Genomic DNA, 24,438 nt, shown 5'->3' with positions numbered 1-24,438 from the left:
CTGTACAACAGAACAGGTAAAATGGTATGCTGATCGATTTGTTTGGTTTTCCAGCGATGGAAGTGCATATTGATAAAAAAAATGACTAATGATTATATTAACCGACGACAATGAAATATTCATGAAATAAACAAAATGCAGGAAATAAAATCGAGAATCGTCGGTACTTACCGTATTTTCTTGTTTACGAAAAGTGCCGACGGTTCCCGATTGACAAGAAATATAAACAGTGCAACAAACAATAAACTAGGACAGAAATAGAGGACGAGTACAAAAACTTAACTCCCTAAATATAAATGAACTGTAATCCTACTTCAATTAAGGTAAAATTGTCCATTGTTGTAGCTATAATGTCTAAGAAGATTTCCACTAAAGTTAAACAGCATCGCTACCATATCGCGTGTGAGAGAAATCGGTGTTTTCTTTCACTTGTCAACAGGGGAAAATGTGTAACTTTGATACAGAGTTTGTGTTTAAAAGATCTTATAAAAGATTGAGTACCATGGAGCACAATGTTGGATAAAGTTGAGAACCAAAGGGGGAAATGAGACGAAAAACAAGGACGACAAAATGAAAGAACATTGTTTTATTCACTTATACCAGCAAGTTGTCACAGATTTAGTTACCTTCATTTAACTGAACGGTGAAAATTCATACGTAAGCATATTGCATTTCTGTTTTTATTTGTGGCTTTAAACTCCAAATAGGCTTTTATATTTAAAATGCCATGGAAGCCGATTTCAGCGCCACACAGAAAACATAGGAAAGCAATACATCTTAAGAAAACTGGTTTTATTATCATGCAGATCAAAATATACGTTTCGCAGTTAGAGTTTTCAGCTAATCTCGAGTTTACTTACAGCTTGAACAACAAGGCCAGACTACAAAGATAAGGTGTTACAGATCGATTGATGAAGACTATAGCCTGATGGCCACCAGCATTATATCACTGAGAAATATTTCCTTGTGCGATAATGTGTCTATTTTTTGGGAGTATGCACACAAGTCTACCTTATCGGTTCATTGGCACTTGCCATATGTATTCATATGGCAAATGCCGTCTATGAACAAAAGATCTAACCCTTCTGAAAACCTGGTATTTTCTCCTTTAACCTTTTAATGGTCTTCATATCTAAATAATTCCATTGTGGCCCCCTCCCCCTCCCCCTCCCACTACAGAATCGAGGTTGGTGTGTCCATTGTCTTCTTCTAATGGGGTATTTAAGAAACTAAGTTTTTGTTTAGGAAAACGAGTACAATTTGTAATGATGTTAGTACATAGAACGAGATGAAATGTAAGTAATAAAGGATAGACTCTTCAGGATCCCCGTACCACTGCCAAAAATTGTAAATAAGTATTGGAAACTTGTTTTTTCCGGCATGATGATAGCTTTGATAAATCGTCCAAGATTCTCTGAAAAGAAACCCTTACCTTTAGGAACTTTTATGAGAAATAATTAAGATGAAATGAACAAATTATAACCAACAACGGTGTTCTGAGTGTAAAGATTCAACGGGGCCAGACTGGAATTCGAACCCTGGACTTTAGATTCTTAAACTGGTGCTCTTACCGATTAAGTTTATTGGGCAGCGTAAGTGTCCTCGACGTTAATATGCTACAAGTATGTCCAAACGACATTAGAAGGATATTACTGTATATATGAAAGAAAGAAAAAAGAAAAAAAGAACAAAACAAAAACAAATTAAACAACAACAAAACAGTGCAGTCGAACAGGTATCCTTAATTGCACTGTAATCGATATCAACTGATAAATGTCTGGCCAGGCAGCAGTATGACATTCGCAGTGAAACCAAAAACGTTTTTGTTTGGGACAGCCGATGTTTGATAGCTTGGTACTTAACACAGGTGAAAGCACTTGCTAAAAAACCCATTAGTTACAGTTTATTTATTATTCCTTTTTTGAAATATGTGTAATTAATAACACCAGGCCATGATAAGGACAATTGATAAGTAATCCCACGTACACAGCGTATTTCATGTATATTTTACATCTAGATGGGCGTGCTGATTAGTAAGAGAAGAGGAATCTGCAATTTGATCTTGACCTACCTATTAATTGTTCTTATCATGTCAGATACATGTATTTTTTGTAATATACTACCGTCATTGTACCCTAATCAGGACAGTAAGCAACACGGGACACTTGTGGCAAAACGGCCAAAGAAATTGTCACTCAATGCTTGACTGTGTACTTTTGTGTACTTTTGTGTATACAGTTTTCATTTGATAATACTTTTCATAACAATTAAACTGTATTAAGCTTTATTGGCTAATGATTATCGTTACATGGACAATTTCAAGGTAAGAATAATGACCAAAACAAAACTTTCCCGATTTTCGTGCTGTGCGACGCTATCTATTTGGATATCATTTTCAAAAGTCTATTTTATCAAAACCAATGCTAGTTTGGAGAGAAAAATTGATCAGAACCCTCGTTGACTCTAAAATATTTCAACGATACACATTTTCTGCCGATATTGATCGTTTTCCCCCAAATATTCGCCAAAATACCGAAAGCGTCCCTTTCAGGGTACAGTCACGTCGGCTCAAGGGCCTACGTAACTCTGATGGTATTTCGCGTTCTTTTTATAGAACGACGCGCCCGAAACATCAAATTGTGATAGAAATGAAAAGCGGATAGTACCTTTTATATGAAAAATTAACAAACATTTTTGGAACTAATAGTATGGTTTAAAGAAAATTTATATTCATCTGAAAAGTGTCCCGATTTGGGTACAGTGACGTTAGACATACGTAGATTTTTGCGAGCTTAATGAGAAATAGTGACGCAGTCTTTTTGATTACGAGGAGATATTTCCTACAATAGACGGTATCTATCTAATTACAATTTTTCGCCAATCGATCATTTTCCAATAGAGAAGTAATTGCTTTTATCCTGAGGATCTGTTTCCTATCATATACAATATCAATACCGTTGCATTAAACCAAGCATCGATCATTTCCCAGTTTTATTACCGGTAACATTTTCTTTTGAAATGTTCAAACGTTGTCTGTTATCTTTTTAAACTAAGATCGTATTTACAGTAGGAAATTCTGCCAAGCCCAGTTATCTGAATGTACGGGGCGCGAGCACTTTATTAATGTATGTCACTAGTCTTCTTAATCTACATCTTTACAAACCCTATGTTGTAAGTTTGTCCGTCAGACGTTGTAATACTCGGATCTACAAATTAAACATAATATGTAATTTTAGGTGAAAATTATGAATTTGATCGTTTGTAGAACAACTTAAGACAATATCTTCCTATTGTGAAATCAGAAATCTGTGCATCTTTGAGCAATACATAAACTTATTACTTAATAATATTATGGAAGTAAAGATTCTTTAAATTATCTTTGTATCTCAGAAATATATGACTTAACCATTTATATATTTGATGACTAACCTTTCTTAATTTTTGCAGATTTGATAGAAAAAAAATGTNGGGGGGGGAGAGGGGTCCCATTTGCTTCTTGTTTGCTGCATTTTTTTGTGTAATGTTTCAAATTTTGCAGAAACTAAATCAAAATAGCTTCAGTAGGTATATGAGTAAAACTGCAAATCATGTGCAATTTTCCATTTTGTCACTCGCATTTATATTTGTTTTCATAATATTTGAAAATATAAACTTGTACAGCAAAAATCAAGTTGCTAAAATTGAAAAATGGCGACACAATGAGTGATAAATCGATTGAAAAAAAGGAGATATGTGGAGCGCAAGAAACCTTTTGGGATATTCAAATTGGGTGCCGATTTAGTCTTTTTTTTTTCAAACTTGTAAAAGAATTCTGCCAGAAAAGCTTTTGCTATTGATTTTATTTAATTTCAACTTAAATAAGAACCAGTTACTCTATATCTAAACAAGGCGAATGTGATTAAAATTAAATAAAATCAATATCAAAAGCATTTTCTTGCAGAAATTTTAAACCTTAAAAGAACAGATCCTTAATATTCGATTTAGTCTGCGTTTGTGCCTCTTATTTTGTTTGTTTTCAGTTTTAGTTACGTTTACAAATACCGTTCCTACACACCATATCCATTTCACTTAGGCAAACCTAAATCAGATGATTATTATTGAGATACAACTTAGCTTAAAAGCTTATATATATCCAAAATGTTATCCTATATCCAGTATTCTCAAACCCACAATTAACGCTGCACGTGCTGTACGTCATTCTCTAACCATTGTTGCGTGTGCATCAGTGGAATTATCACACCTGTACCAGCACATACATGGGAGGTTGTACTCGTGAAAGTAATATTTGTCATTTAAAATATGTTCTTTTATGTTTTTAATTGAGTGTAGATATTGCTTTTAAATACTGATTACAGTAGCTCTTCCTAAATTGTATTACTACAGGGTCTCATATTTTTGCCAACTATTTTCGAATGACGAGTTATGTAGTTTGACATTTTTCGCAAATATGTTGACATAATCTGATTTATATTCTCAAATTACATGGACATGAATATCAACATGATCGACATACGACTGCATTTTCCGAGATGAGATTGCCGAGAAATTAATCTCGAATGTGGACAATTCGGCTATTTTTATCATGTCGATGCTTGGATGCGACATTGGCTTACTACTTATACATCTAGTAAATATTGCTGATATACAAAACCTAAAAAGAGGCTCAATCGTGAGTGAACCTACTTATTATAAGTTATAAGTACATCGCGTGACAGTTTCTTTGAAAATAATTGGTTAATTAATCTTCGTCTGTTTTGCATAAATAAGTGGTATCCGTATAAGTACGCCTAGCTGGAGAACCAGTTCGAACGTTAATAAGATCAAAGGAGCGATACCTCAGGACCAAGCAATCCTGTGATACGACACCTTGTATACGTCCAACACTAACTAGCGGTAGTGAGTTAAACAACCATTGATTGTGCAGCTCACAAAACATTGATATCATGACAGCATGGAGTTGAAATGCGGTATTCTACCAGTGGTACTTAAAGTATACCTCATCAACGCACGTAAGGTTTACATACTTGTTTTTATTTCTCGACCAATCAGTCCTTTTCGTTAGAATAAATTGTTTGTGTCTATAGTTATTTCAATATGTTGAAAATTGATATTTTTACAAAAATTTAAACAATTCATAGTGTGTTGATCTTGTATAACTATAGCACACACTTTCAAAAGTCTGCAATGTACAATGCATAATAAAATATGCAAGTTAAAAGTTAGGATGGTCGGGTGGCGCAGTGAACCGATCGGTCACCTGTCCGATAGCGTTTGTTTATTCCAGGTACTTCAGTTTCCTCCCACATTTAGAACATATGGGCGCTTCCTACAGGGCCAACAATAGTGATTGTCAAAAGTAATATAACTTGTTTTGTTATTGTTGTAAAATAAATAAAGTTTATACAATGTATATTATATTCTGAATGAAATTTACAAATAAGGGCGGTTATTTCAAAATGTATTTTATTTTTCCCGTGTGTTTCAGCTGGTATGGCTGTTTGTATAAATCCGCCATTACAAACTAGCGGCTGGATACCTATTTCTGCGTATACGAACCCGCAAGTGACGTACACCCATGGCCTTGGTGAGGTACCAATCAAAGTCGATGTCCAGGTCCGCGTAACAGACACAACACAAAACAAATATATTATCTTCAGCGCAATTGGCTCAGGCCATAGAGGAAATGACGACAATTCAGAATTCGGCGGAGTTGTATACGTGTACAATGAAAACGAAGTGAAGATGTTCGCTCCTGGCTCTTCTGGTGGAACTGGAATGGGAAAACTCGTACATCTAGGTAAATTTATTATTATTTAATCTGATGTTACTACCTTTAATGTTTTGTTGACGAGATTGTGTGTGGTACATCTATGAAAACGGTTTGTGATTTCAACAATTTGGAGGTCTTTTTGTTCTCCTTGGTACAATTATTTTATTTGATAGTAAGCAGAAACTAAATTTCGGGAAGCGGTATTTAAAGATATTGTGTTATTTTCCTTTATTCGAGCTGTACTTATTGCTGGTATCGAATTATAGTGATAGTAACCCGGTATACTCTATACACAACGCTATATACTATTTATACGAAGAAATTGTAAACAGAATATATTTCCCTGTATACTATAGAAATAAACGTAATTATTTCATTTTTACCAATAACATTTTACACTATCCTTAAATGTCAGATCATAATAGTATGTATAAGTGTAGAGTATGAGGTAATGCAATCTTTAAAGAACCATAATATGTTAAGAAACCATACTATAGCCTTTTTGGCATTATAAAGTGCAGCTGCTCCGGATATTGCAAATAATGATAGAAAAGGGCATAGGCAAATATCCTGATTTGTCGAAACAAAAGGATTCCTGTTTAACCCATTCCTCATTCATATGAAGAGATATTGTGCTCATGAGAGATATTCTTTTAATTTAATTGTAAGGTCGGTCCTACAATCCTATACTATTTTCTAGGCATTTGGTCATATTTATGCGTTCAATCATCTTTACGTCTCTTGACTCCAACATTACCATATGTAATATATTGGCATTATCACACATGGTAATTAAAAATGGAAGAAATATGTATGATCCTAAATTTCCAATTTATGGATGCTTTCTTCACATTTTACAAAACAGGTGGATCCAAGTACGTTGGTCCGACAATCACCGGGAATTTCTCTTCTGGACACGTTCGAGTTCGTCTGTGGAAGAAATGCAACTTTGCAAAGCCAACCTACGTATCTGGTAGTGTGACTCTGAACAATGGTAAGTTCATTATCTCTAGACAATATCGAGATTTAGTAATTGAAACGCTTCATGAACCATCAATAATAAATAATGTTTTCTAATCCAGTAACTGACGTCTTAATTAGAAACGGTATTGTCTTCTAACTGAAGTCAATATCATGAAATAAACCTGATCCCGTTAATAAAATAAAAAGAAATAGATGGTATTACGACTTTAAGACCATGGCCGATAGCTGTTTATCGCGTTCCGAACGGTTGGACCAGAATTGAAAACGAAACCGACCTAGTGATTTGCCTGCATTAACATTTGCAGGTCTGACAGGTTTATACGAACTACGGATTCCCCTTTTTTCAAATTTTACGTGGTCTGACAGGTTTATACGAACTACGGATTCCCCTTTTTTCAAATTTTACGTATCAGCCTGTACATTACTCATACACCATCAAAATGTTGAATTTATAACCCTGAAACCTTTCAAATGGACTCGGGTAGGGGGTACTCCGGGACTATATATGACATTAAACCCATAATATTAACAGCAACGCTACTATTCTTTGTCTTCCAGCGGAATCTACGTCCTATCAGGAAGTGTTTCATACTGTCGGTAGAATACCAGACCTTGTCATCGTACAGGTCTTCCTCGACAACGGTTGGGTAACAGATGCTCAAGGTAAGTTTAATAAACGATATCTTTTTTTAAAATTGGATTTCTTTTAAAAAGTACCTCTGGAAATATTCTCCAGTTTCCACAAAGTACAGTTGTATAGAATTCTCCTTGTGTTTCGTCAGTTCGTTCGTCTGAGTAGTTGCCAGACTGTTTCTATACTATCTCATTCAATTTTATCAAGATAAAGGTTTTGATAAGTTATCCAGCAAGAAACAGTTTCCGGAACCTTTCTCGCATGCTTTTTTGTGTAGGACCATCTTGCTAAGTTCGAAAACTTTTTTCACGGATTTGCGATCTAGTATTCCCAACTTTGATCCCTCTATATAAATCGAAATCACCGTGTATTTATCATTTGTTTAGATTTTGGTTGCTTATAACGAGACAATTGTAATACTTTGTACATGCCGAGTGTTAATCCTTTTTGCTTTGCTGTTTTAATTAATCATTTGACATTAAATTTGTTTTGATAGGTATTTCATTTTACTCTGAGAGCTCAAACTCATTTGGAGGTGTGGTATTTGCATTTGGAAAAAACAGTGTTCGAATTTGGACTCCAAAGAAAGGGTCAGGATCTGCTTCGAACGGTATGCGCATAAACCTTAATTAATTTCAAAACGTTACACATTATTATTAACCAACTGACATGTATGCTGACTGTTGTCCTCAATTATCAGCACTCCATGTGGAATATAAATTCATTTCTATCAGACAAATACAAAACCTGCTCCGGTTTATATATCAGTGAAATTGAAAGAGGTTTTATTATGTAGTTTATTCTACCTCAAAGTAATATACCTATCCATCATAAAACAGTCATCGCCCTCCATAAAAAATCTATATACCCTCATCTAATACCCATTTTACAAAAATTCTTTTAGATACACTTGTACTCTTTTATGGAATACTTTGGAAGAAACCATACGAACCACAACAAATGTTCTGGCTTTTAAAAAGGCATATCTGGCCAATTATTTTTAAAATACTAGATCATGAATACCATGTGTAACCGGCGGACCAAGTAGGTAGGGGATTCCCAATCACTGGGAAACCAGGTACTATATGGTATATACTATATGTATATTTTAAAGTACAATATTTGAAATTATCCCTATGGTTCTGTTTAATATAATTTCCAGAGATAATCCTTATATTACCCTGTGATAAATATATGTATGTATTGACTTGTAATACACTGTGATATTTTCTAATGTTCTAAATGCAATTCTGTGATATTTAGTGATACAATATAATAGGTTGTCTTAATAATGTATTGTACTATTTAACTATCTTTTTCTATTTTATTGTATGTCATATGTCTCTGTATGCGTGATGTGCTGTTGTTTTATGTATGTATATATAATGTGTTTTACAGGGCCATATTGTAAACTAGATGAAAATCTAAATATGTTACCCTGTCTAAATAAAAGAATTTATTATTATTATTATTATTACCTATCTATCCACGATAATATAGCAAACTACAAGAGAATACCGAAGTGTCAACATAATCCAAATTCGAACTGAACATCTATAAATCTAGGGCTTTGTGATGTATTTAACCTAGTTATACCTATCTTAGGTGTCGTGTTTAACGCGGTGGACGGCTGGGGCAAACGCGGCCAGTTTATGTACGATGATGACGCCACAGTTAGAGTTTGGGCCTGGAACTTCGGAGATTTGGAAAACGACCCTTCCAAAATAGTGACATATTTGAGAAATCTCCCACCCAACGGCACAGTATCACAGTCTGTTTCGATCAAAGATGAAGGTTTCTTAACAGTCAAGGCAAGGCTCTGAAATTATTCACAATATTTTTAAATCCATGCTACTTTCATTATTGATCTTTTGTTATCACTTCTATATAGTCAAATTTGATCTAATCATAACCTTTAATAATATCTTTTTTTGTCCTCTCTATATACTCAATTTTAGTGTAATTATCACCTGTTCTAATATATTTTGTTTTGACCTATATATAGTCAATTCTTATTTTATTATAATTTTTAAATAATATGATTTGTTGTCGACTCTATGTAGTTAATTCTTATTTAATTGTAATATTTAAATAATCATTTTTGTCACCTCTGTAATGTCAATTTATTTCATAACATCTTACACTCAAGTTATTAGTCCATGAACGTTCCCTCATTCCTTTTATACTTTAGGAAGGCATTATCGAAGGTACCGAAAACCAAATTTAAGAAATTTCTTCTACTTAAGTAATGTTCTCCTAGGGGAAATGTTAACCATAATCTTTGTAGCTGGAGTGCTACTCTATAAGATTTTGCCCTATATTTTGCTCAAACTTTCCAATTTGCTTTAACATATCATCTTAAGCATATCTTGAATTTTGCTTCCGCAAATCACATGCCTATACAAATGTACATAAAATCTGGTCGAATAGTTTACAAAAAATAGCTTCAAATATATGATGTCCGAAAACTTGTAGGTTTTGTTGTTAAAAGTATCTGATGGAATTGTTACCACATACAGGTACAGGTGGAGGCGGGCACAAATGAAGGCTTTGGTTTCTACGCCGCGGGAACAGCACCAACAACAGACGGACTGGGAACGTCGGTGTTTTACGCTGGAATAGTTTATGGCGTAATGGAGGATACAATCATGATGTGGCACCCGGATGACAGTGAGACACAGGGCTGTCTGGCCATGGTGTACGGACAATGGGGAAACGGCAACGAGCAACAATGTGTGAAAGAAGATGACTCCCAGATTGTAGTACAATTGTCCTATGCTGATGTTAATGGTACGGGAAATTGTGATCACCACATCTTTCTGATGTATTCACTTATTTTATATTAAATTCAATCTGTTTCACCGAACAAGATATAAACTATATGAATTCTGTCTTCAATTATTTGATGTTGTTCAGTCAAGCAAAATTCAACATAGCCATGACGTCATATCGACATTCTTGATATAAGGAACCATCAAAGTGCGACTGTTCTTGGTCCCATTTATATACATTTTACATTTACAAAAATATTAAATATACAGAGCGTTCGCGAAACATATTACATGTTTGTTTTGTTTTAATTTTCGTATTTAGACACTGTTGATGACAGTTTTCTTTGTAACACCAAATGAGCGCTATACGTTAAATGTATCCTCTTGTTTCGACTTTGATCAAAGATCAGTCTCTTAATACTTTGACACTATTATACTTTACAGAACCACCATGCAAAGAGAAGGACTGTAACCCGTCCGACATAGGTCCTATGTGTGTATGTGATGGATCTGGGTACGAAGGACAGTATTGTGGCACGAGTAAGGATTTGATCATATTTTCAGTACTAGCCTGTATTTTTTAATTGTTATTTTTAATTGTTTACATTTTGTACGAAAAATCATATTGCAACGGAAAATTTAATGAAATCATGATTATGTGTTTCGAAGCTTACTACACCAAAGAGACGGACAATCTGTCAAAAAATAATACGAAAATAATATTTCATATTGTTTCGGGACATCAGAGCCATTCATACAACATCGTTTATCAAAATATTATCTTTCCTCGAATTACATGGATATCAGACGGTTAATGTTACGGAGGAACTATGCAGAAAGTTGAAAATATAAATTTCTTTTACAAAATATGAAGAACACTTTTGGAAGGAGGTTTTCTAAGCTACATATCTATCAACAAGAATTTGCAGAATGTAATACTAGTATGACAGTAGAATGTTTCTTGTTAGGCCAAGTTCATTGAAATAATGCTTTTTGTTAATTATTTAAATTTAATTGTAATTAACTCAAAAAAGTTTGTTAGACATGTTCTCATTATTGATAACTAACACTAATTGATCTCGCGCAGAGCGTAGTGACACATCCAGTCATGTTGTGGATTGTCCATTGTTTTATTTCGACTATAAACACTGCATGCATTGCACTGACGAAGTATGCAGTATCGTAGATACGAGATTACATTTGTAAACAAATACGAACCCGTGAATATAAACTAATTAGAAATTCCATTATTTATCATTGTAATAAATGTGGCAGTGTTATTTGTCTCATTATTTGACATGCCACACCAAAGCAAATCAAAGTCACGTTGTCTCCAGAACTCACAAGCGTGAAGTTGGTTATTTATTCAATATTGGGCTAGTCAATTCATGTCTATATGAAGGGATACATAAATGAAGCCTCGGTAAGGTTCTTACCAGAGACTGTTCATCACTCAGAAATAGGCTACTACCTCCACACTGTCCTCCGTAGCGAATGCAAACAAGACACAGATAGAAGCAATATTGCTATTCGATATCATTAATCACCGAGTTCCGCCCCTCAGGCCCCTGGGGTTTTGGGATCATATTATTCACAATTTGGGTTGACCTTTGGCCATGGAAGGTTTCTGCAAAATTTGATTGAAATTGGTTCAGGGGTTTTGGAGAAGAAGTCGAAAATGTAAATTGTTTACGGACGGACGACGGACGACGAAAGGCGATCGCAATAGGTCAGGTGACCTAAAAACGGGAACAGATGTATGCATTGCCCTATTGCTAAACCTGCACAAATAAATGGTTGCGATATTAATAAAATTACAAGAGAATACTTCGAAAATACATATTTTTGCGGTATTCTTATTTTAACGATTTTCCCGACTTATATATCCCGCTAAATCATGATAACGGTAATAGAGGATTCTGTATATATTATCGTATTGCGTATATTTTGAGAGCGCTAATCCTTTATAGCGCTGATCTGTTCAATTTCGATAAAACGCTAAAATTTGAGTCCGCTAAAATAAATACTTTTACAGGGGCGTTTCTAGGTTATCTTTCGCCGAGCGTAGCGAGGGAAAAAATGTAATGTACGGTTCCTGACTTGGAGCATGTATATTTTATAGTTAAAGTGTCAGGGTGTTTATGTGTTTAATGAATGAATATGATAAATTGCCATATTCAATACAAAATTAGCAGATTACGATAGTTTTTGGGGTATTTTCTTTTGAAAAGGGGGGGGGGGGGGGGGGGTTACGCCCATTACGCCCTCACCTGGACCCGCCCCTGTTTTACAGTAACAAGTTTATTTCTCAGGGATTTTGAATAAAAAGTACCAGTAAAACAATAAAGCAGTATTCTAAACAAAACGTAACAGTACAAAGTATATTTGTAATATAAAAACGACGAAAAATATTTAATAAAATGAACAACATGACGTAACAATACCTATTACAAATTCAAACGAAATAAACCCATGCTAACTCAATTCAATGCATTCTAAAAGACCCAGGAAAATATTAAACATAACATCAAAACATGTATTCAAAACATGATATAACAATACATTTTACTATCTAGCCAAAATAAAACGATGTTTACTTGTAAAAATGTATTCTAAATCAGCATTTTTTTTTTTTTTTAGTTGTACAATGTGCAGGCCCAACCGCACATCAAAATGCCAATTATGACCCGTATCAACACCTTTACGATTTTGAGTCGACTATTACATTTACCTGTAAGAAAGGCTATAAGTCCGACTCCGGAGATAAAACGGCGAAATGTAATGCTTATATGGAGTGGGAAGGACTTCCTTACCTGTGTATTCGTAAGTAAGAAAAAAAGCATCTTTGGCCTTTATCAAAATGTGTAACGTAGTAATGTAAATGATCTTGAAGTATCCATTATGAATGGTCTAATAACGACTGGTTAGATATGTTACACTCAAAATCGTTACGGCGTCAACAAGTCTTGTTCAAAAAGAAAACGCCTACAAACCGAACGGTTGTTTCAGCGTGTCACTCACTGTATCTGGCTCGTCGAGTGGTCGATAGAACGTTTGAGGTCGGTGTCGTCCTTGTAATCAAAAGCAGTGTACAACATTGTATCTTTTTCGGAGACTTGTTGTTTGCGCGCTTTGTCAACTTACGATTACGCATACACGTATATGGAAATGTAAAATTTACATTGCATGTACATATTTCAAGCCATGTCTCAAGACTTGAATGTTTTGTTTATTATGTACTTATACACATTTTCGTTAACTATAATGATATTTATGATTACAAGAGGGCAAAATGAAGAACATTACAAATGCTATAAGATTCCCTACCATATACTTTTAAGGATCCCCGTACCACTGCCAAAAAAGAAGTGAAGTATTGGAAAGTGTTTTTTTCGGCATGACTATAGCTTTGATAAATCATTTCTGAAAAGTAAAACAAACTTTCCGGGACTTTAATGAAAAATCATATGAATTAAATAAACAAAAATAACCAACAACAGAGCTCTTTTATTATATGTTTACCAATTGACCATTATCTTTTTGTTTGTTATTTTGATATAAAATGATATATATCCACTGGACCTGATCTTGTTGTTTGGTACTTTATATATAATATCCACTGGACCTGATCTTGTTGTTTGGTGCTTTATATATTATGTCTTATATCCACTGGACCTGATCTTGTTGTTTGGTACTTTATATATAATATCCACTGGACCTGGTCTTGTTGTTTGGTAGTTTATATATGATGTATTGTATCCACTTGACCTGGTCTAGTTGTTTGGTACTTTATATATAATATCCACTGGACCTGGTCTTGTTGTTTGGTACTTTATATATTATATCCACTAGACCTGGTCTTGTTGTTTGGTACTTTATACATTATGTATTTTATTTACTAGACCTGGTTTTGTTGTTTGGTACTTGATACATGATGCATTATATCAACTAGACCTGATCATGTTGTTTGGTACTTTATATATTTTATACACTGAACATGGTCTTGTTTCTTTATACTTTATATATCATGTATTATATCCACTTGACCTGTTCTTTTGTTTTTGTACTTCATATATTATGTATTTTATCCACTTGACCTAGTCTAGTTGTTTGGTACTTTGTATATAATATCCACTGGACCTGGTCTTGTTGTTTGGTACTTCATATATGATGTATTATATTCACTAGACCTGGTCTGTTGTTCGGTACTTTATATATGATGTCCACTGGACCTGGTCTTGTTGGTTGGTACATTATATGATGTATTATATTTACTAGACCTGGTTTTGTTGTTTGGTACTTGATACATGATGTATTATATCCACTAGACCTGGTCTTGTTGTTTGGTACTCTATATATGATGTTTTATATTCACTAGACCTGGTTTTGTTGTTTGGTCCTTGATATGTGATGTATTATATCCACTGGACCTGGTCTTGTTGTTTGGCTTTATATATGATGTATTATATCCACTAGACCTGGTTTTGTAGTTTGGTACTTTATATATGATGCATTATATTCACTAGACGTGGTTTTGTTGTTTGGTACTTGAGACATGATGTATTATATTCACTAGACCTGTTCTAGTTGTTTGGTACTTTATATATGATGCATTATATTCACTAGACCTGGTTTTGTTGTTTGGTACTTTATATATGATGCATTATATTCACTAGACCTGGTTTTGTTGTTTGGTCCTTGATATATGATGTATTATATCCACTGGACCTGGTCTTGTTGTTTGGTACTTTATATATGATGTATTATATCCACTAGACCTGGTTTTGTTGTTTGGTACTTGATACAAAATGGATTATATTCACTAGACCTGGTCTGTTGTTTGGTACTTAATATATTATGTATTATATCCACTGGACCTGATCATGTTGTTTGGTACTTTATATATTTTATACACTGAACATGGTCTTGTTTGTTTAAATTTTATATAATATGTATTATATACACTTGAACTGGCCTTGTTGTTTTGTTCTTTATATATTATGTATTATATCCATTGGACCTGATCATGTTGTTTGGTACTTTATATATTTTATACACTAGACATGGTCTTGTTACTTTATACTTTATATATAATGAATTATATTCACTAGACCTGGTATTGTTGTTTGGTACTTTATATATTATGTGTTATATCCACTGGACCTGATCATGTTGTTTGGTTCTTTATATATTATGTATTCTGTCCACTTGACCTGGTCTAGTTGTTTGGTACTTTATATATAATATCCACTGGACCTGGTCTTGTTGTTTGGTACTTTATATATGATGTATTATATCCACATGACCTGGTCTAGTTGTTTTGTACTTCATATATGATGTATTATATTCACTAGACCTGGATTTGTTGTTTGGTACTTTATATATGATGTATTATATTCACTAGACCTGGTCTGTTGTTCGGTACTTTATATATGATGTATTATATCCACTGAACCTGGTCTTGTTGTTTGGTACATTATATGATGTATTATATTCACTAGACCTGGTCTTGTTTTTTGGTACTTTATATATGATGTATTATATTTACTAGACCTGGTTTTGTTGTTTGGTACTTTATATATGATGTTTTATATTCACTAGACCTGGTTTTGTTGTTTGGTACTTGATACATGATGTATTATATTCACTAGACCTGGTCTAGTTGTTTGGTACTTTATATATAATATCCACTGGACCTGATCATGTTGTTTGGTACTCTATATATTTTATACACTGAACATGGTCTTGTTTCTTTATACTTTATATATTATGTATTATATCCACTTGACCTGATCTTGTTGTTTTTGTACTTCATATATTATGTATTATAATCACTGGACCTGGTCTAGTTGTTTGGTACTTTGTATATAATATCCATTGGACCTGGTCTTGTTGTTTGGTACTTCATATATGATGTATTATATTCACTAGACCTGGTCTTGTTGTTTGGTACTTTATATATAATGTATTATATTCACTAGACCTGGTCTGTTGTTCGGTACTTTATACATGATTTATTATATCCACTGGACCTGGTCTTGTTGTTTGGTACTTGATACATGATGTATTATATTCACCAGACCTGGTCTAGTTGTTTGGTACTTTATATATAATATCCACAGGACCTGGTCTTGTTGTTTGGTACTTTATATATGATGTTTTATATTCACTAGACCTGGTTTTGTTGTTTGGTACTTCATACATGATGTATTATATTCACTAGACCTGGTCTTGTTGTTTGGTACTTTATATATGATGTATTATATCCACTAGACCTGGTCTTGTTGTTTGGTACTTGATACATGATGTATTATATTCACCAGACCTGGTCTAGTTGTTTGGTACTTTATATATAATATCCACAGGACCTGATCTTGTTGTTCGGTACTTTATATATGATGTATTATATCCACTAGACCTGGTTTTGTTGTTTGGTATTTGATACATGATGTATCATATTCACTAGACCTGGTCTGTTGTTTGGTACTTTATATATTATGTATTATATCCACTGGACCTGATCATGTTGTTTGGTACTTTATATATTTTATACACTGAACATGGTCTTGTTTGTTTATATTTTATGTATTATGTATTATATACACTGGAACTGGACTTGTTGTTTTGTTTTTTATATATGATGTATTATATCCACTTGACCTGGTCTAGTTGTTTGGTACTTTATATATTATGTATTATATCCACTTGACCGGGTCTAGTTGTTTGGTACTTTATATATAATATCCACTGGACCTGGTCTTGTTGTTTGGTACTTTACATATGATGTATTATATCCACTAGACCTGGTCTTGTTGTTTGGTACTTTATATATGATGTATTATATTCACTAGACCTGGTTTTGTTGTTTGGTACTTGATACATGGTGTATAATATCCACTGGACCTGGTCTTGTTGATTGGTACTTCATATATGATGTATTATATTCACTAGACCTGGTCTTGTTGTTTGGTACTTTATACATGATATATTATATCCACTAGACCTGGTCTGTTGTATGGTACTTTATATATTATGTATTATATTCACTAGACCTGGTCTTGTTGTTTGGTACATTATATGATGTATTATATTTACTAGACCTGGTCTGTTGTTCGGTACTTTATATATGATGTATTATATCCACTAGACCTGGTCTGTTGTTTGGTTCTTTATATATTATGTATTATATCCACTGGACCTGGTCTTGTTGTTTGGTACATTATATGATGTATTATATTCACTAGACCTGGTCATGTTGTTTGGTACTTTATGCATGATGTATTATATCCACTAGACCGGGTCTTGTTGTTCGGTACTTTATATATTATGTATTATATTCACTAGACCTGGTCTTGTTGTTCGGTACTTTATATATTATGTATTATATTCACTAGACCGGGTCTTGTTGTTTGGTACTTTATATATTATGTATTATATTCACTAGACCTGGTCTTGTTGTTTGGTACATTATATGATGTATTATATTTACTAGACCTGGTCTGTTGTTCGGTACTTTATATATGATGTATTATATCCACTAGACCTGGTCTGTTGTTTGGTTCTTTATATATTATGTATTATATCCACTGGACCTGGTCTTGTTGTTTGGTACATTATATGATGTATTATATTCACTAGACCTGGTCATGTTGTTTGGTACTTTATGCATGATGTATTATATCCACTAGACCGGGTCTTGTTGTTCGGTACTTTATATATTATGTATTATATTCACTAGACCTGGTCTTGTTGTTCGGTACTTTATATATTATGTATTATATTCACTAGACCGGGTCTTGTTGTATGGTACTTTATATATTATGTATTATATTCACTAGACCTGGTCTTGTTGTTTGGTACATTATATGATGTATTATATTTACTAGACCTGGTCTGTTGTTCGGTACTTTATATATGATGTATTATATCCACTAGACCTGGTCTGTTGTTTGGTTCTTTATATATTATGTATTATATCCACTGGACCTGGTCTTGTTGTTTGGTACATTATATGATGTATTATATTCACTAGACCTGGTCATGTTGTTTGGTACTTTATACATGATGTATTATATCCACTAGACCGGGTCTTGTTGTTCGGTACTTTATATATTATGTATTATATTCACTAGACCTGGTCTTGTTGTTCGGTACTTTATATATTATGTATTATATTCACTAGACCGGGTCTTGTTGTTTGGTACTTTATATATTATGTATTATATTCACTAGACCTGGTCTTGTTGTTTGGTACATTATATGATGTATTATATTTACTAGACCTGGTCTGTTGTTCGGTACTTTATATATGATGTATTATATCCACTAGACCTGGTCTGTTGTTTGGTTCTTTATATATTATGTATTATATCCACTGGACCTGGTCTTGTTGTTTGGTACATTATATGATGTATTATATTCACTAGACCTGGTCATGTTGTTTGGTACTTTATGCATGATGTATTATATCCACTAGACCGGGTCTTGTTGTTCGGTACTTTATATATTATGTATTATATTCACTAGACCTGGTCTTGTTGTTCGGTACTTTATATATTATGTATTATATTCACTAGACCGGGTCTTGTTGTTTGGTACTTTATATATTATGTATTATATTCACTAGACCTGGTCTTGTTGTTTGGTACATTATATGATGTATTATATTTACTAGACCTGGTCTGTTGTTCGGTACTTTATATATGATGTATTATATCCACTAGACCTGGTCTGTTGTTTGGTTCTTTATATATTATGTATTATATCCACTGGACCTGGTCTTGTTGTTTGGTACATTATATGATGTATTATATTCACTAGACCTGGTCATGTTGTTTGGTACTTTATGCATGATGTATTATATCCACTAGACCGGGTCTTGTTGTTCGGTACTTTATATATTATGTATTATATTCACTAGACCTGGTCTTGTTGTTCGGTACTTTATATATTATGTATTATATTCACTAGACCGGGTCTTGTTGTTTGGTACTTTATATATTATGTATTATATTCACTAGACCTGGTCTTGTTGTTTGGTACATTATATGATGTATTATATTTACTAGACCTGGTCTGTTGTTCGGTACTTTATATATGATGTATTATATCCACTAGACCTGGTCTGTTGTTTGGTTCTTTATATATTATGTATTATATCCACTGGACCTGGTCTTGTTGTTTGGTACATTATATGATGTATTATATTCACTAGACCTGGTCATGTTGTTTGGTACTTTATGCATGATGTATTATATCCACTAGACCGGGTCTTGTTGTTCGGTACTTTATATATTATGTATTATATTCACTAGACCTGGTCTTGTTGTTCGGTACTTTATATATTATGTATTATATTCACTAGACCGGGTCTTGTTGTTTGGTACTTTATATATTATGTATTATATTCACTAGACCTGGTCTTGTTGTTTGGTACATTATATGATGTATTATATTTACTAGACCTGGTCTGTTGTTCGGTACTTTATATATGATGTATTATATCCACTAGACCTGGTCTGTTGTTTGGTTCTTTATATATTATGTATTATATCCACTGGACCTGGTCTTGTTGTTTGGTACATTATATGATGTATTATATTCACTAGACCTGGTCATGTTGTTTGGTACTTTATGCATGATGTATTATATCCACTAGACCGGGTCTTGTTGTTCGGTACTTTATATATGATGTATTATATTCACTAGACCTGGTCTTGTTGTTCGGTACTTTATATATTATGTATTATATTCACTAGACCGGGTCTTGTTGTTCGGTACTTTATATATTATATATTATATTCACTAGACCTGGTCTTGTTGTTTGGTACATTATATGATGTATTATATTCACTAGACCTGGTCTGTTGTTCGGTACTTTATATATTATGTATTATATCCACTAGACCTGGTCTGTTGTTTGGTTCTTTATATATTATGTATTATATCCATTGGACCTGGTCTTGTTGTTTGGTACATTATATGATGTATTATATTCACTTGACCTGATTTTGTTGTTTGGTACTTGATACATGACGTATTATATCCACTGGACCTGGTCTTGTTGTTTGGTTCTTTATATATAATATCCACTGGACCTGATCTTGTTGTTCGGTACTTTATATATGATGTATTATATTCACTAGACCTGGTTTTGTTGTTGGTACTTGATACATGATGTATTATATCCATTAGACCTGGTTTTGTTGTTTGGTACTTTATATATGATGTATTATATCCACTAGACCTGGTTTTGTTGTTTGGTACTTGATACATGATGTATTATATCCACTAGACCTGGTTTTGTTGTTTGGTACTTTATATATGATGTATTATATCCACTAGACCTGGTTTTGTTGTTTGGAACTTGATACATGATGTATTATATTCACTAGACCTGGTTTTGTTGTTTGGTACTTTATATATAATATCCACTATACCTGGTCTTGTTGTTTGGTACTTTATATATAATATACACTAGACCTGGTTTTAATGTTTGGTTCTTTAAACATGATGTATTATATTCACTAGACCTGATTTTGTTGTTTGGTACTTTATATATAATATCCACTAGACTTGGTCTTGTTGTTTGGTACTTTATATATAATGTATTATATCAACAAGACCTGGTTTTGTTGTTCGGTACTTTATACATGACGTATTATATTCACTAGACCTGGTTTTGTTGTTTGGTTCTTTATATATTATGTATTATATTCACTAGACCTGGTTTTGTTGTTTGGTACTTTATACATGATGTATTATATTCACTAGACCTGGTTTTTTGTTTGGTTCTTTATATATTATGTATTATATTCACTAGACCTGTTTTTGTTGTTTGGTATTTTATATATAATATCCACTAGACCTGGTCTTGTTGTTTGGTACTTTATATATGATGTTTTATATTCACTAGACCTGGTTTTGTTGTTTGGTACTTGATACATGATGTATTATATTCACTAGACCTGGTCTGGTTGTTTGGGACTTTATATATAATATCCACTGGACCTGATCTTGTTGTTCGGTACTTTATATATGATGTATTATATCCACTAGACCTGGTTTTGTTGTTTGGTACTTGATACATGATGCATTATATTCACTAGACCTGGTCTGTTGTTTGGTACTTTATACATTATGTATTATATCCACTGGACCTGATCATGTTGTTTGGTACTTTATATATTTTATACACTGAACATGGTCTTGTTTGTTTATATTTTATATAATATGTATTATATATACTGGAACTGGCCTTGTTGTTTTGTTCTTTATATATTATGTATTATATCCATTGGACCTGATCATGTTGTTTGGTACTTTATATATTTTATACACTAGACATGGTCTTGTTACTTTATACTTTATATTTTATGTATTATATTCACTAGACCTGGTCTGTTGTTTGGTACTTTATATATGATGTATTATATCCACTGGACCTGATCATGTTGTTTGGTACTTTATATATTTTATACACTGAACATGGTCTGGTTTGTTTATATTTTATATATTATGTATTATATACACTGGAACTGGCCTTGTTGTTTGGTACTTTATATATAATATCCACTTGACCTGGTCATGTTGTTTTGTACTTTATATATTATGTATTATATCCACTGGACCTGATCATGTTGTTTGGTACTTTATCGTTAACGGTACTATATCCACTGGACCTGGTCGAGTTGTTTGGTACTTTATCTATAACGGTATTATATCCCTTGGACCTGGCCTTGTTGCTTGGTATTTTATATATAATGTATTATATCCACTGGACCTGGCCTTGTTGTTTGGTACTTTATATATTATGTATTATATCCACTGGACCTAATCATGTTGTTTGGTACTTTATATATGATGTTTTATATCCACTGAACCTGGTGATGTTGTTTTTTACGTTATATATTATGTATTATATTCACTGGACCTGATCATGTTGTTTGGTACTTTATATTTTTTATATACTAGACATGGTCTTGTTACTTTACACTTAATATATGATGTATTAAATACACTAGACCTGGTCTTGTTGTTTGGTACTCTATATATGATGTATTATATTCACTAGACCTTGTTTTGTTGTTCGGTACTTTATACATGATGTCTTATATCCACTAGACCGGGTCTTGTTGTTTGGTACTTTATACATGATGTATTATATCCACTAGACCGGGTCTTGTTGTTTGGTACTTTATATATTATGTATTATATCCACTGGACCTGATCATGTTGTTTGGTACTTTATGTATTATGTATTAAATTCACTAGACCTGGTCTTGTTGTTTGGTACTTTATATATTATGTATTATATACACTAGACCTGGTCTAGTTGTTTGGTACTTTATATATAATATCCACTGGACCTGGTCTTGTTGTTTGGTACTTTATATATGATGTATTATATCCACTGAACATGGTCTTGTTTCTTTATACTTTATATATTATGTATTATATCCACTAAACCTGGTCTTGTTGTTTTTTACTTCATATATTGCGTATAATAATCACTGGACCTGGTCTAGTTGTTTGGTACTTTGTATATAATATCCACTGGACCTGGTCTTGTTGTTCGGTACTTCATATATGATGTATTATATTCACTAGACCTTGTTTTGTTGTTCGGTACTTTATACATGATGTATTATATCCACTAGACCGGGTCTTGTTGTTTGGTACTTTATACATGATGTATTATATCCACTAGACCGGGTCTTGTTGTTTGGTACTTTATATATTATGTATTATATCCACTGGACCTGATCATGTTGTTTGGTACTTTATATATTATGTTTTATATTCACTAGACCTGGTCTTGTTGTTTGGTACTTTATATATGATGTATTATATCCACTAGACCTGGTCTAGTTGTTTGGTACTTTATATATAATATCCACTGGACCTGGTCTTGTTGTTTGGTACTTTATATATGATGTATTATATCCACTGGACCTGATCTTGTTGGTTGGTACTTTATATATGATGGATTATATCCACTAGACCTGGTCTTGTTGTTTGGTACTTCATATATTACGTATAATAATCACTGGACCTGGTCTAGTTGTTTGGTACTTTGTATATAATATCCACTGGACCTGGTCTTGTTGTTCGGTACTTCATATATGATGTATTATATTCACTAGACATGGTCTGTTGTTTGGTACACTATATATTATGTATTATATCCACTAGACCTGGTCTAGCTGTTTGGTACTTTCTATATTATGCATTATATCCACTGGACCTGATCATGTTGTTTGGTACTTTATATCTTATGTTTTATATTCACTAGACCGGGTCTTGTTGCTTGGTACTTTATATATTATGTATTATATCCAATGGACCTGATCATGTTGTTTGGTTCTTTATATCTTATGTTTTATATCCACTGGACCTGATCTTGTTGGTTGGTACTTTATATATGATGGATTATATCCACTAGACCTGGTCTAGTTGTTTGGTACTTTATATATAATGCATTATATCCACAGGACCTGGTCTAGTTGTTTGGTACTTAAAATATACTATCCACTCGACTTGGTCTTGTTGTTTGGTACTTTATATACGATGTATTATATTCACTAGACCTGGTCTGTTGTTCGGTACTTTATATATGATGTATTATATTCACCAGACCTGGTCTGTTGTTCGGTACTTTATATATTATGTATTATATCCACTAGACCTGGTCTGTTGTTCGGTACTTTATATATGATGTATTATATCCACTGGACCTAATCATGTTGTTTTGTACTTAATATATTTTATACACTGAACATGGTCTTGTTTGTTTATACATTATGTATGATGTATTATTTCCACTGGATCTGGTCTTGTTACTTGGCACTTTATATTTATATATATATTATTTTACCACTAGACCTGGTATTGTTGTTTGATTCTTTATATAGTATGTGTTATATACACTGGACCTGGTCTTTTTGTTTGTTACTTTATATATTATGTATTATATTCACTACATCTGGTCTTGTTGTTTTGTATTTCTTATTTTATGTATCATATCCACTAGACCTGGTCTAGCTGTTTGGTACTTCATATATTTTATCCACTTGACCTGGTCTGGTTGTTTGGTACTTTATATGTTACATATTATACCCACTGGACCTGGTATAATTGTTTGGTACTTTATATATTATGTATTATATCCTCTGGACCTGGCCTTGTTGTTTGTTACTTTATATATGATGTATTATATCCTCTGGACCTGGTCTTGTTGTTTGTTACATTATATATCATGTATTATATCCTCTGGACTA

General features: G+C 33.1%; 1 protein-coding gene across 1 annotated transcript in view; it reads left to right on the top strand.

The window, feature by feature from the left end:
* Positions 1 to 24,438, top strand: part of LOC110466394 — a 76,485-nt gene that overhangs the window by 38,611 nt on the left and 13,436 nt on the right. Inside the window, exons 2-9 of the mRNA XM_021522847.1 lie at positions 5,486 to 5,797; positions 6,636 to 6,764; positions 7,313 to 7,417; positions 7,885 to 7,998; positions 8,994 to 9,199; positions 9,908 to 10,178; positions 10,604 to 10,699; positions 12,800 to 12,982. Of these exons, the coding sequence (XP_021378522.1) occupies positions 5,486 to 5,797; positions 6,636 to 6,764; positions 7,313 to 7,417; positions 7,885 to 7,998; positions 8,994 to 9,199; positions 9,908 to 10,178; positions 10,604 to 10,699; positions 12,800 to 12,982 (1,416 nt within the window). The remainder of the gene's footprint in view (positions 1 to 5,485; positions 5,798 to 6,635; positions 6,765 to 7,312; positions 7,418 to 7,884; positions 7,999 to 8,993; positions 9,200 to 9,907; positions 10,179 to 10,603; positions 10,700 to 12,799; positions 12,983 to 24,438) is intronic.

The sequence above is a fragment of the Mizuhopecten yessoensis genome, unplaced genomic scaffold (genome assembly GCF_002113885.1).
Source record: "Mizuhopecten yessoensis strain PY_sf001 unplaced genomic scaffold, ASM211388v2 scaffold11133, whole genome shotgun sequence".
Lineage (NCBI taxonomy): Eukaryota > Metazoa > Mollusca > Bivalvia > Pectinida > Pectinidae > Mizuhopecten > Mizuhopecten yessoensis.
The sequence above is the reverse complement of the archived record's forward strand: the minus strand, read 5'-3'. Positions and strand labels throughout refer to the sequence as shown.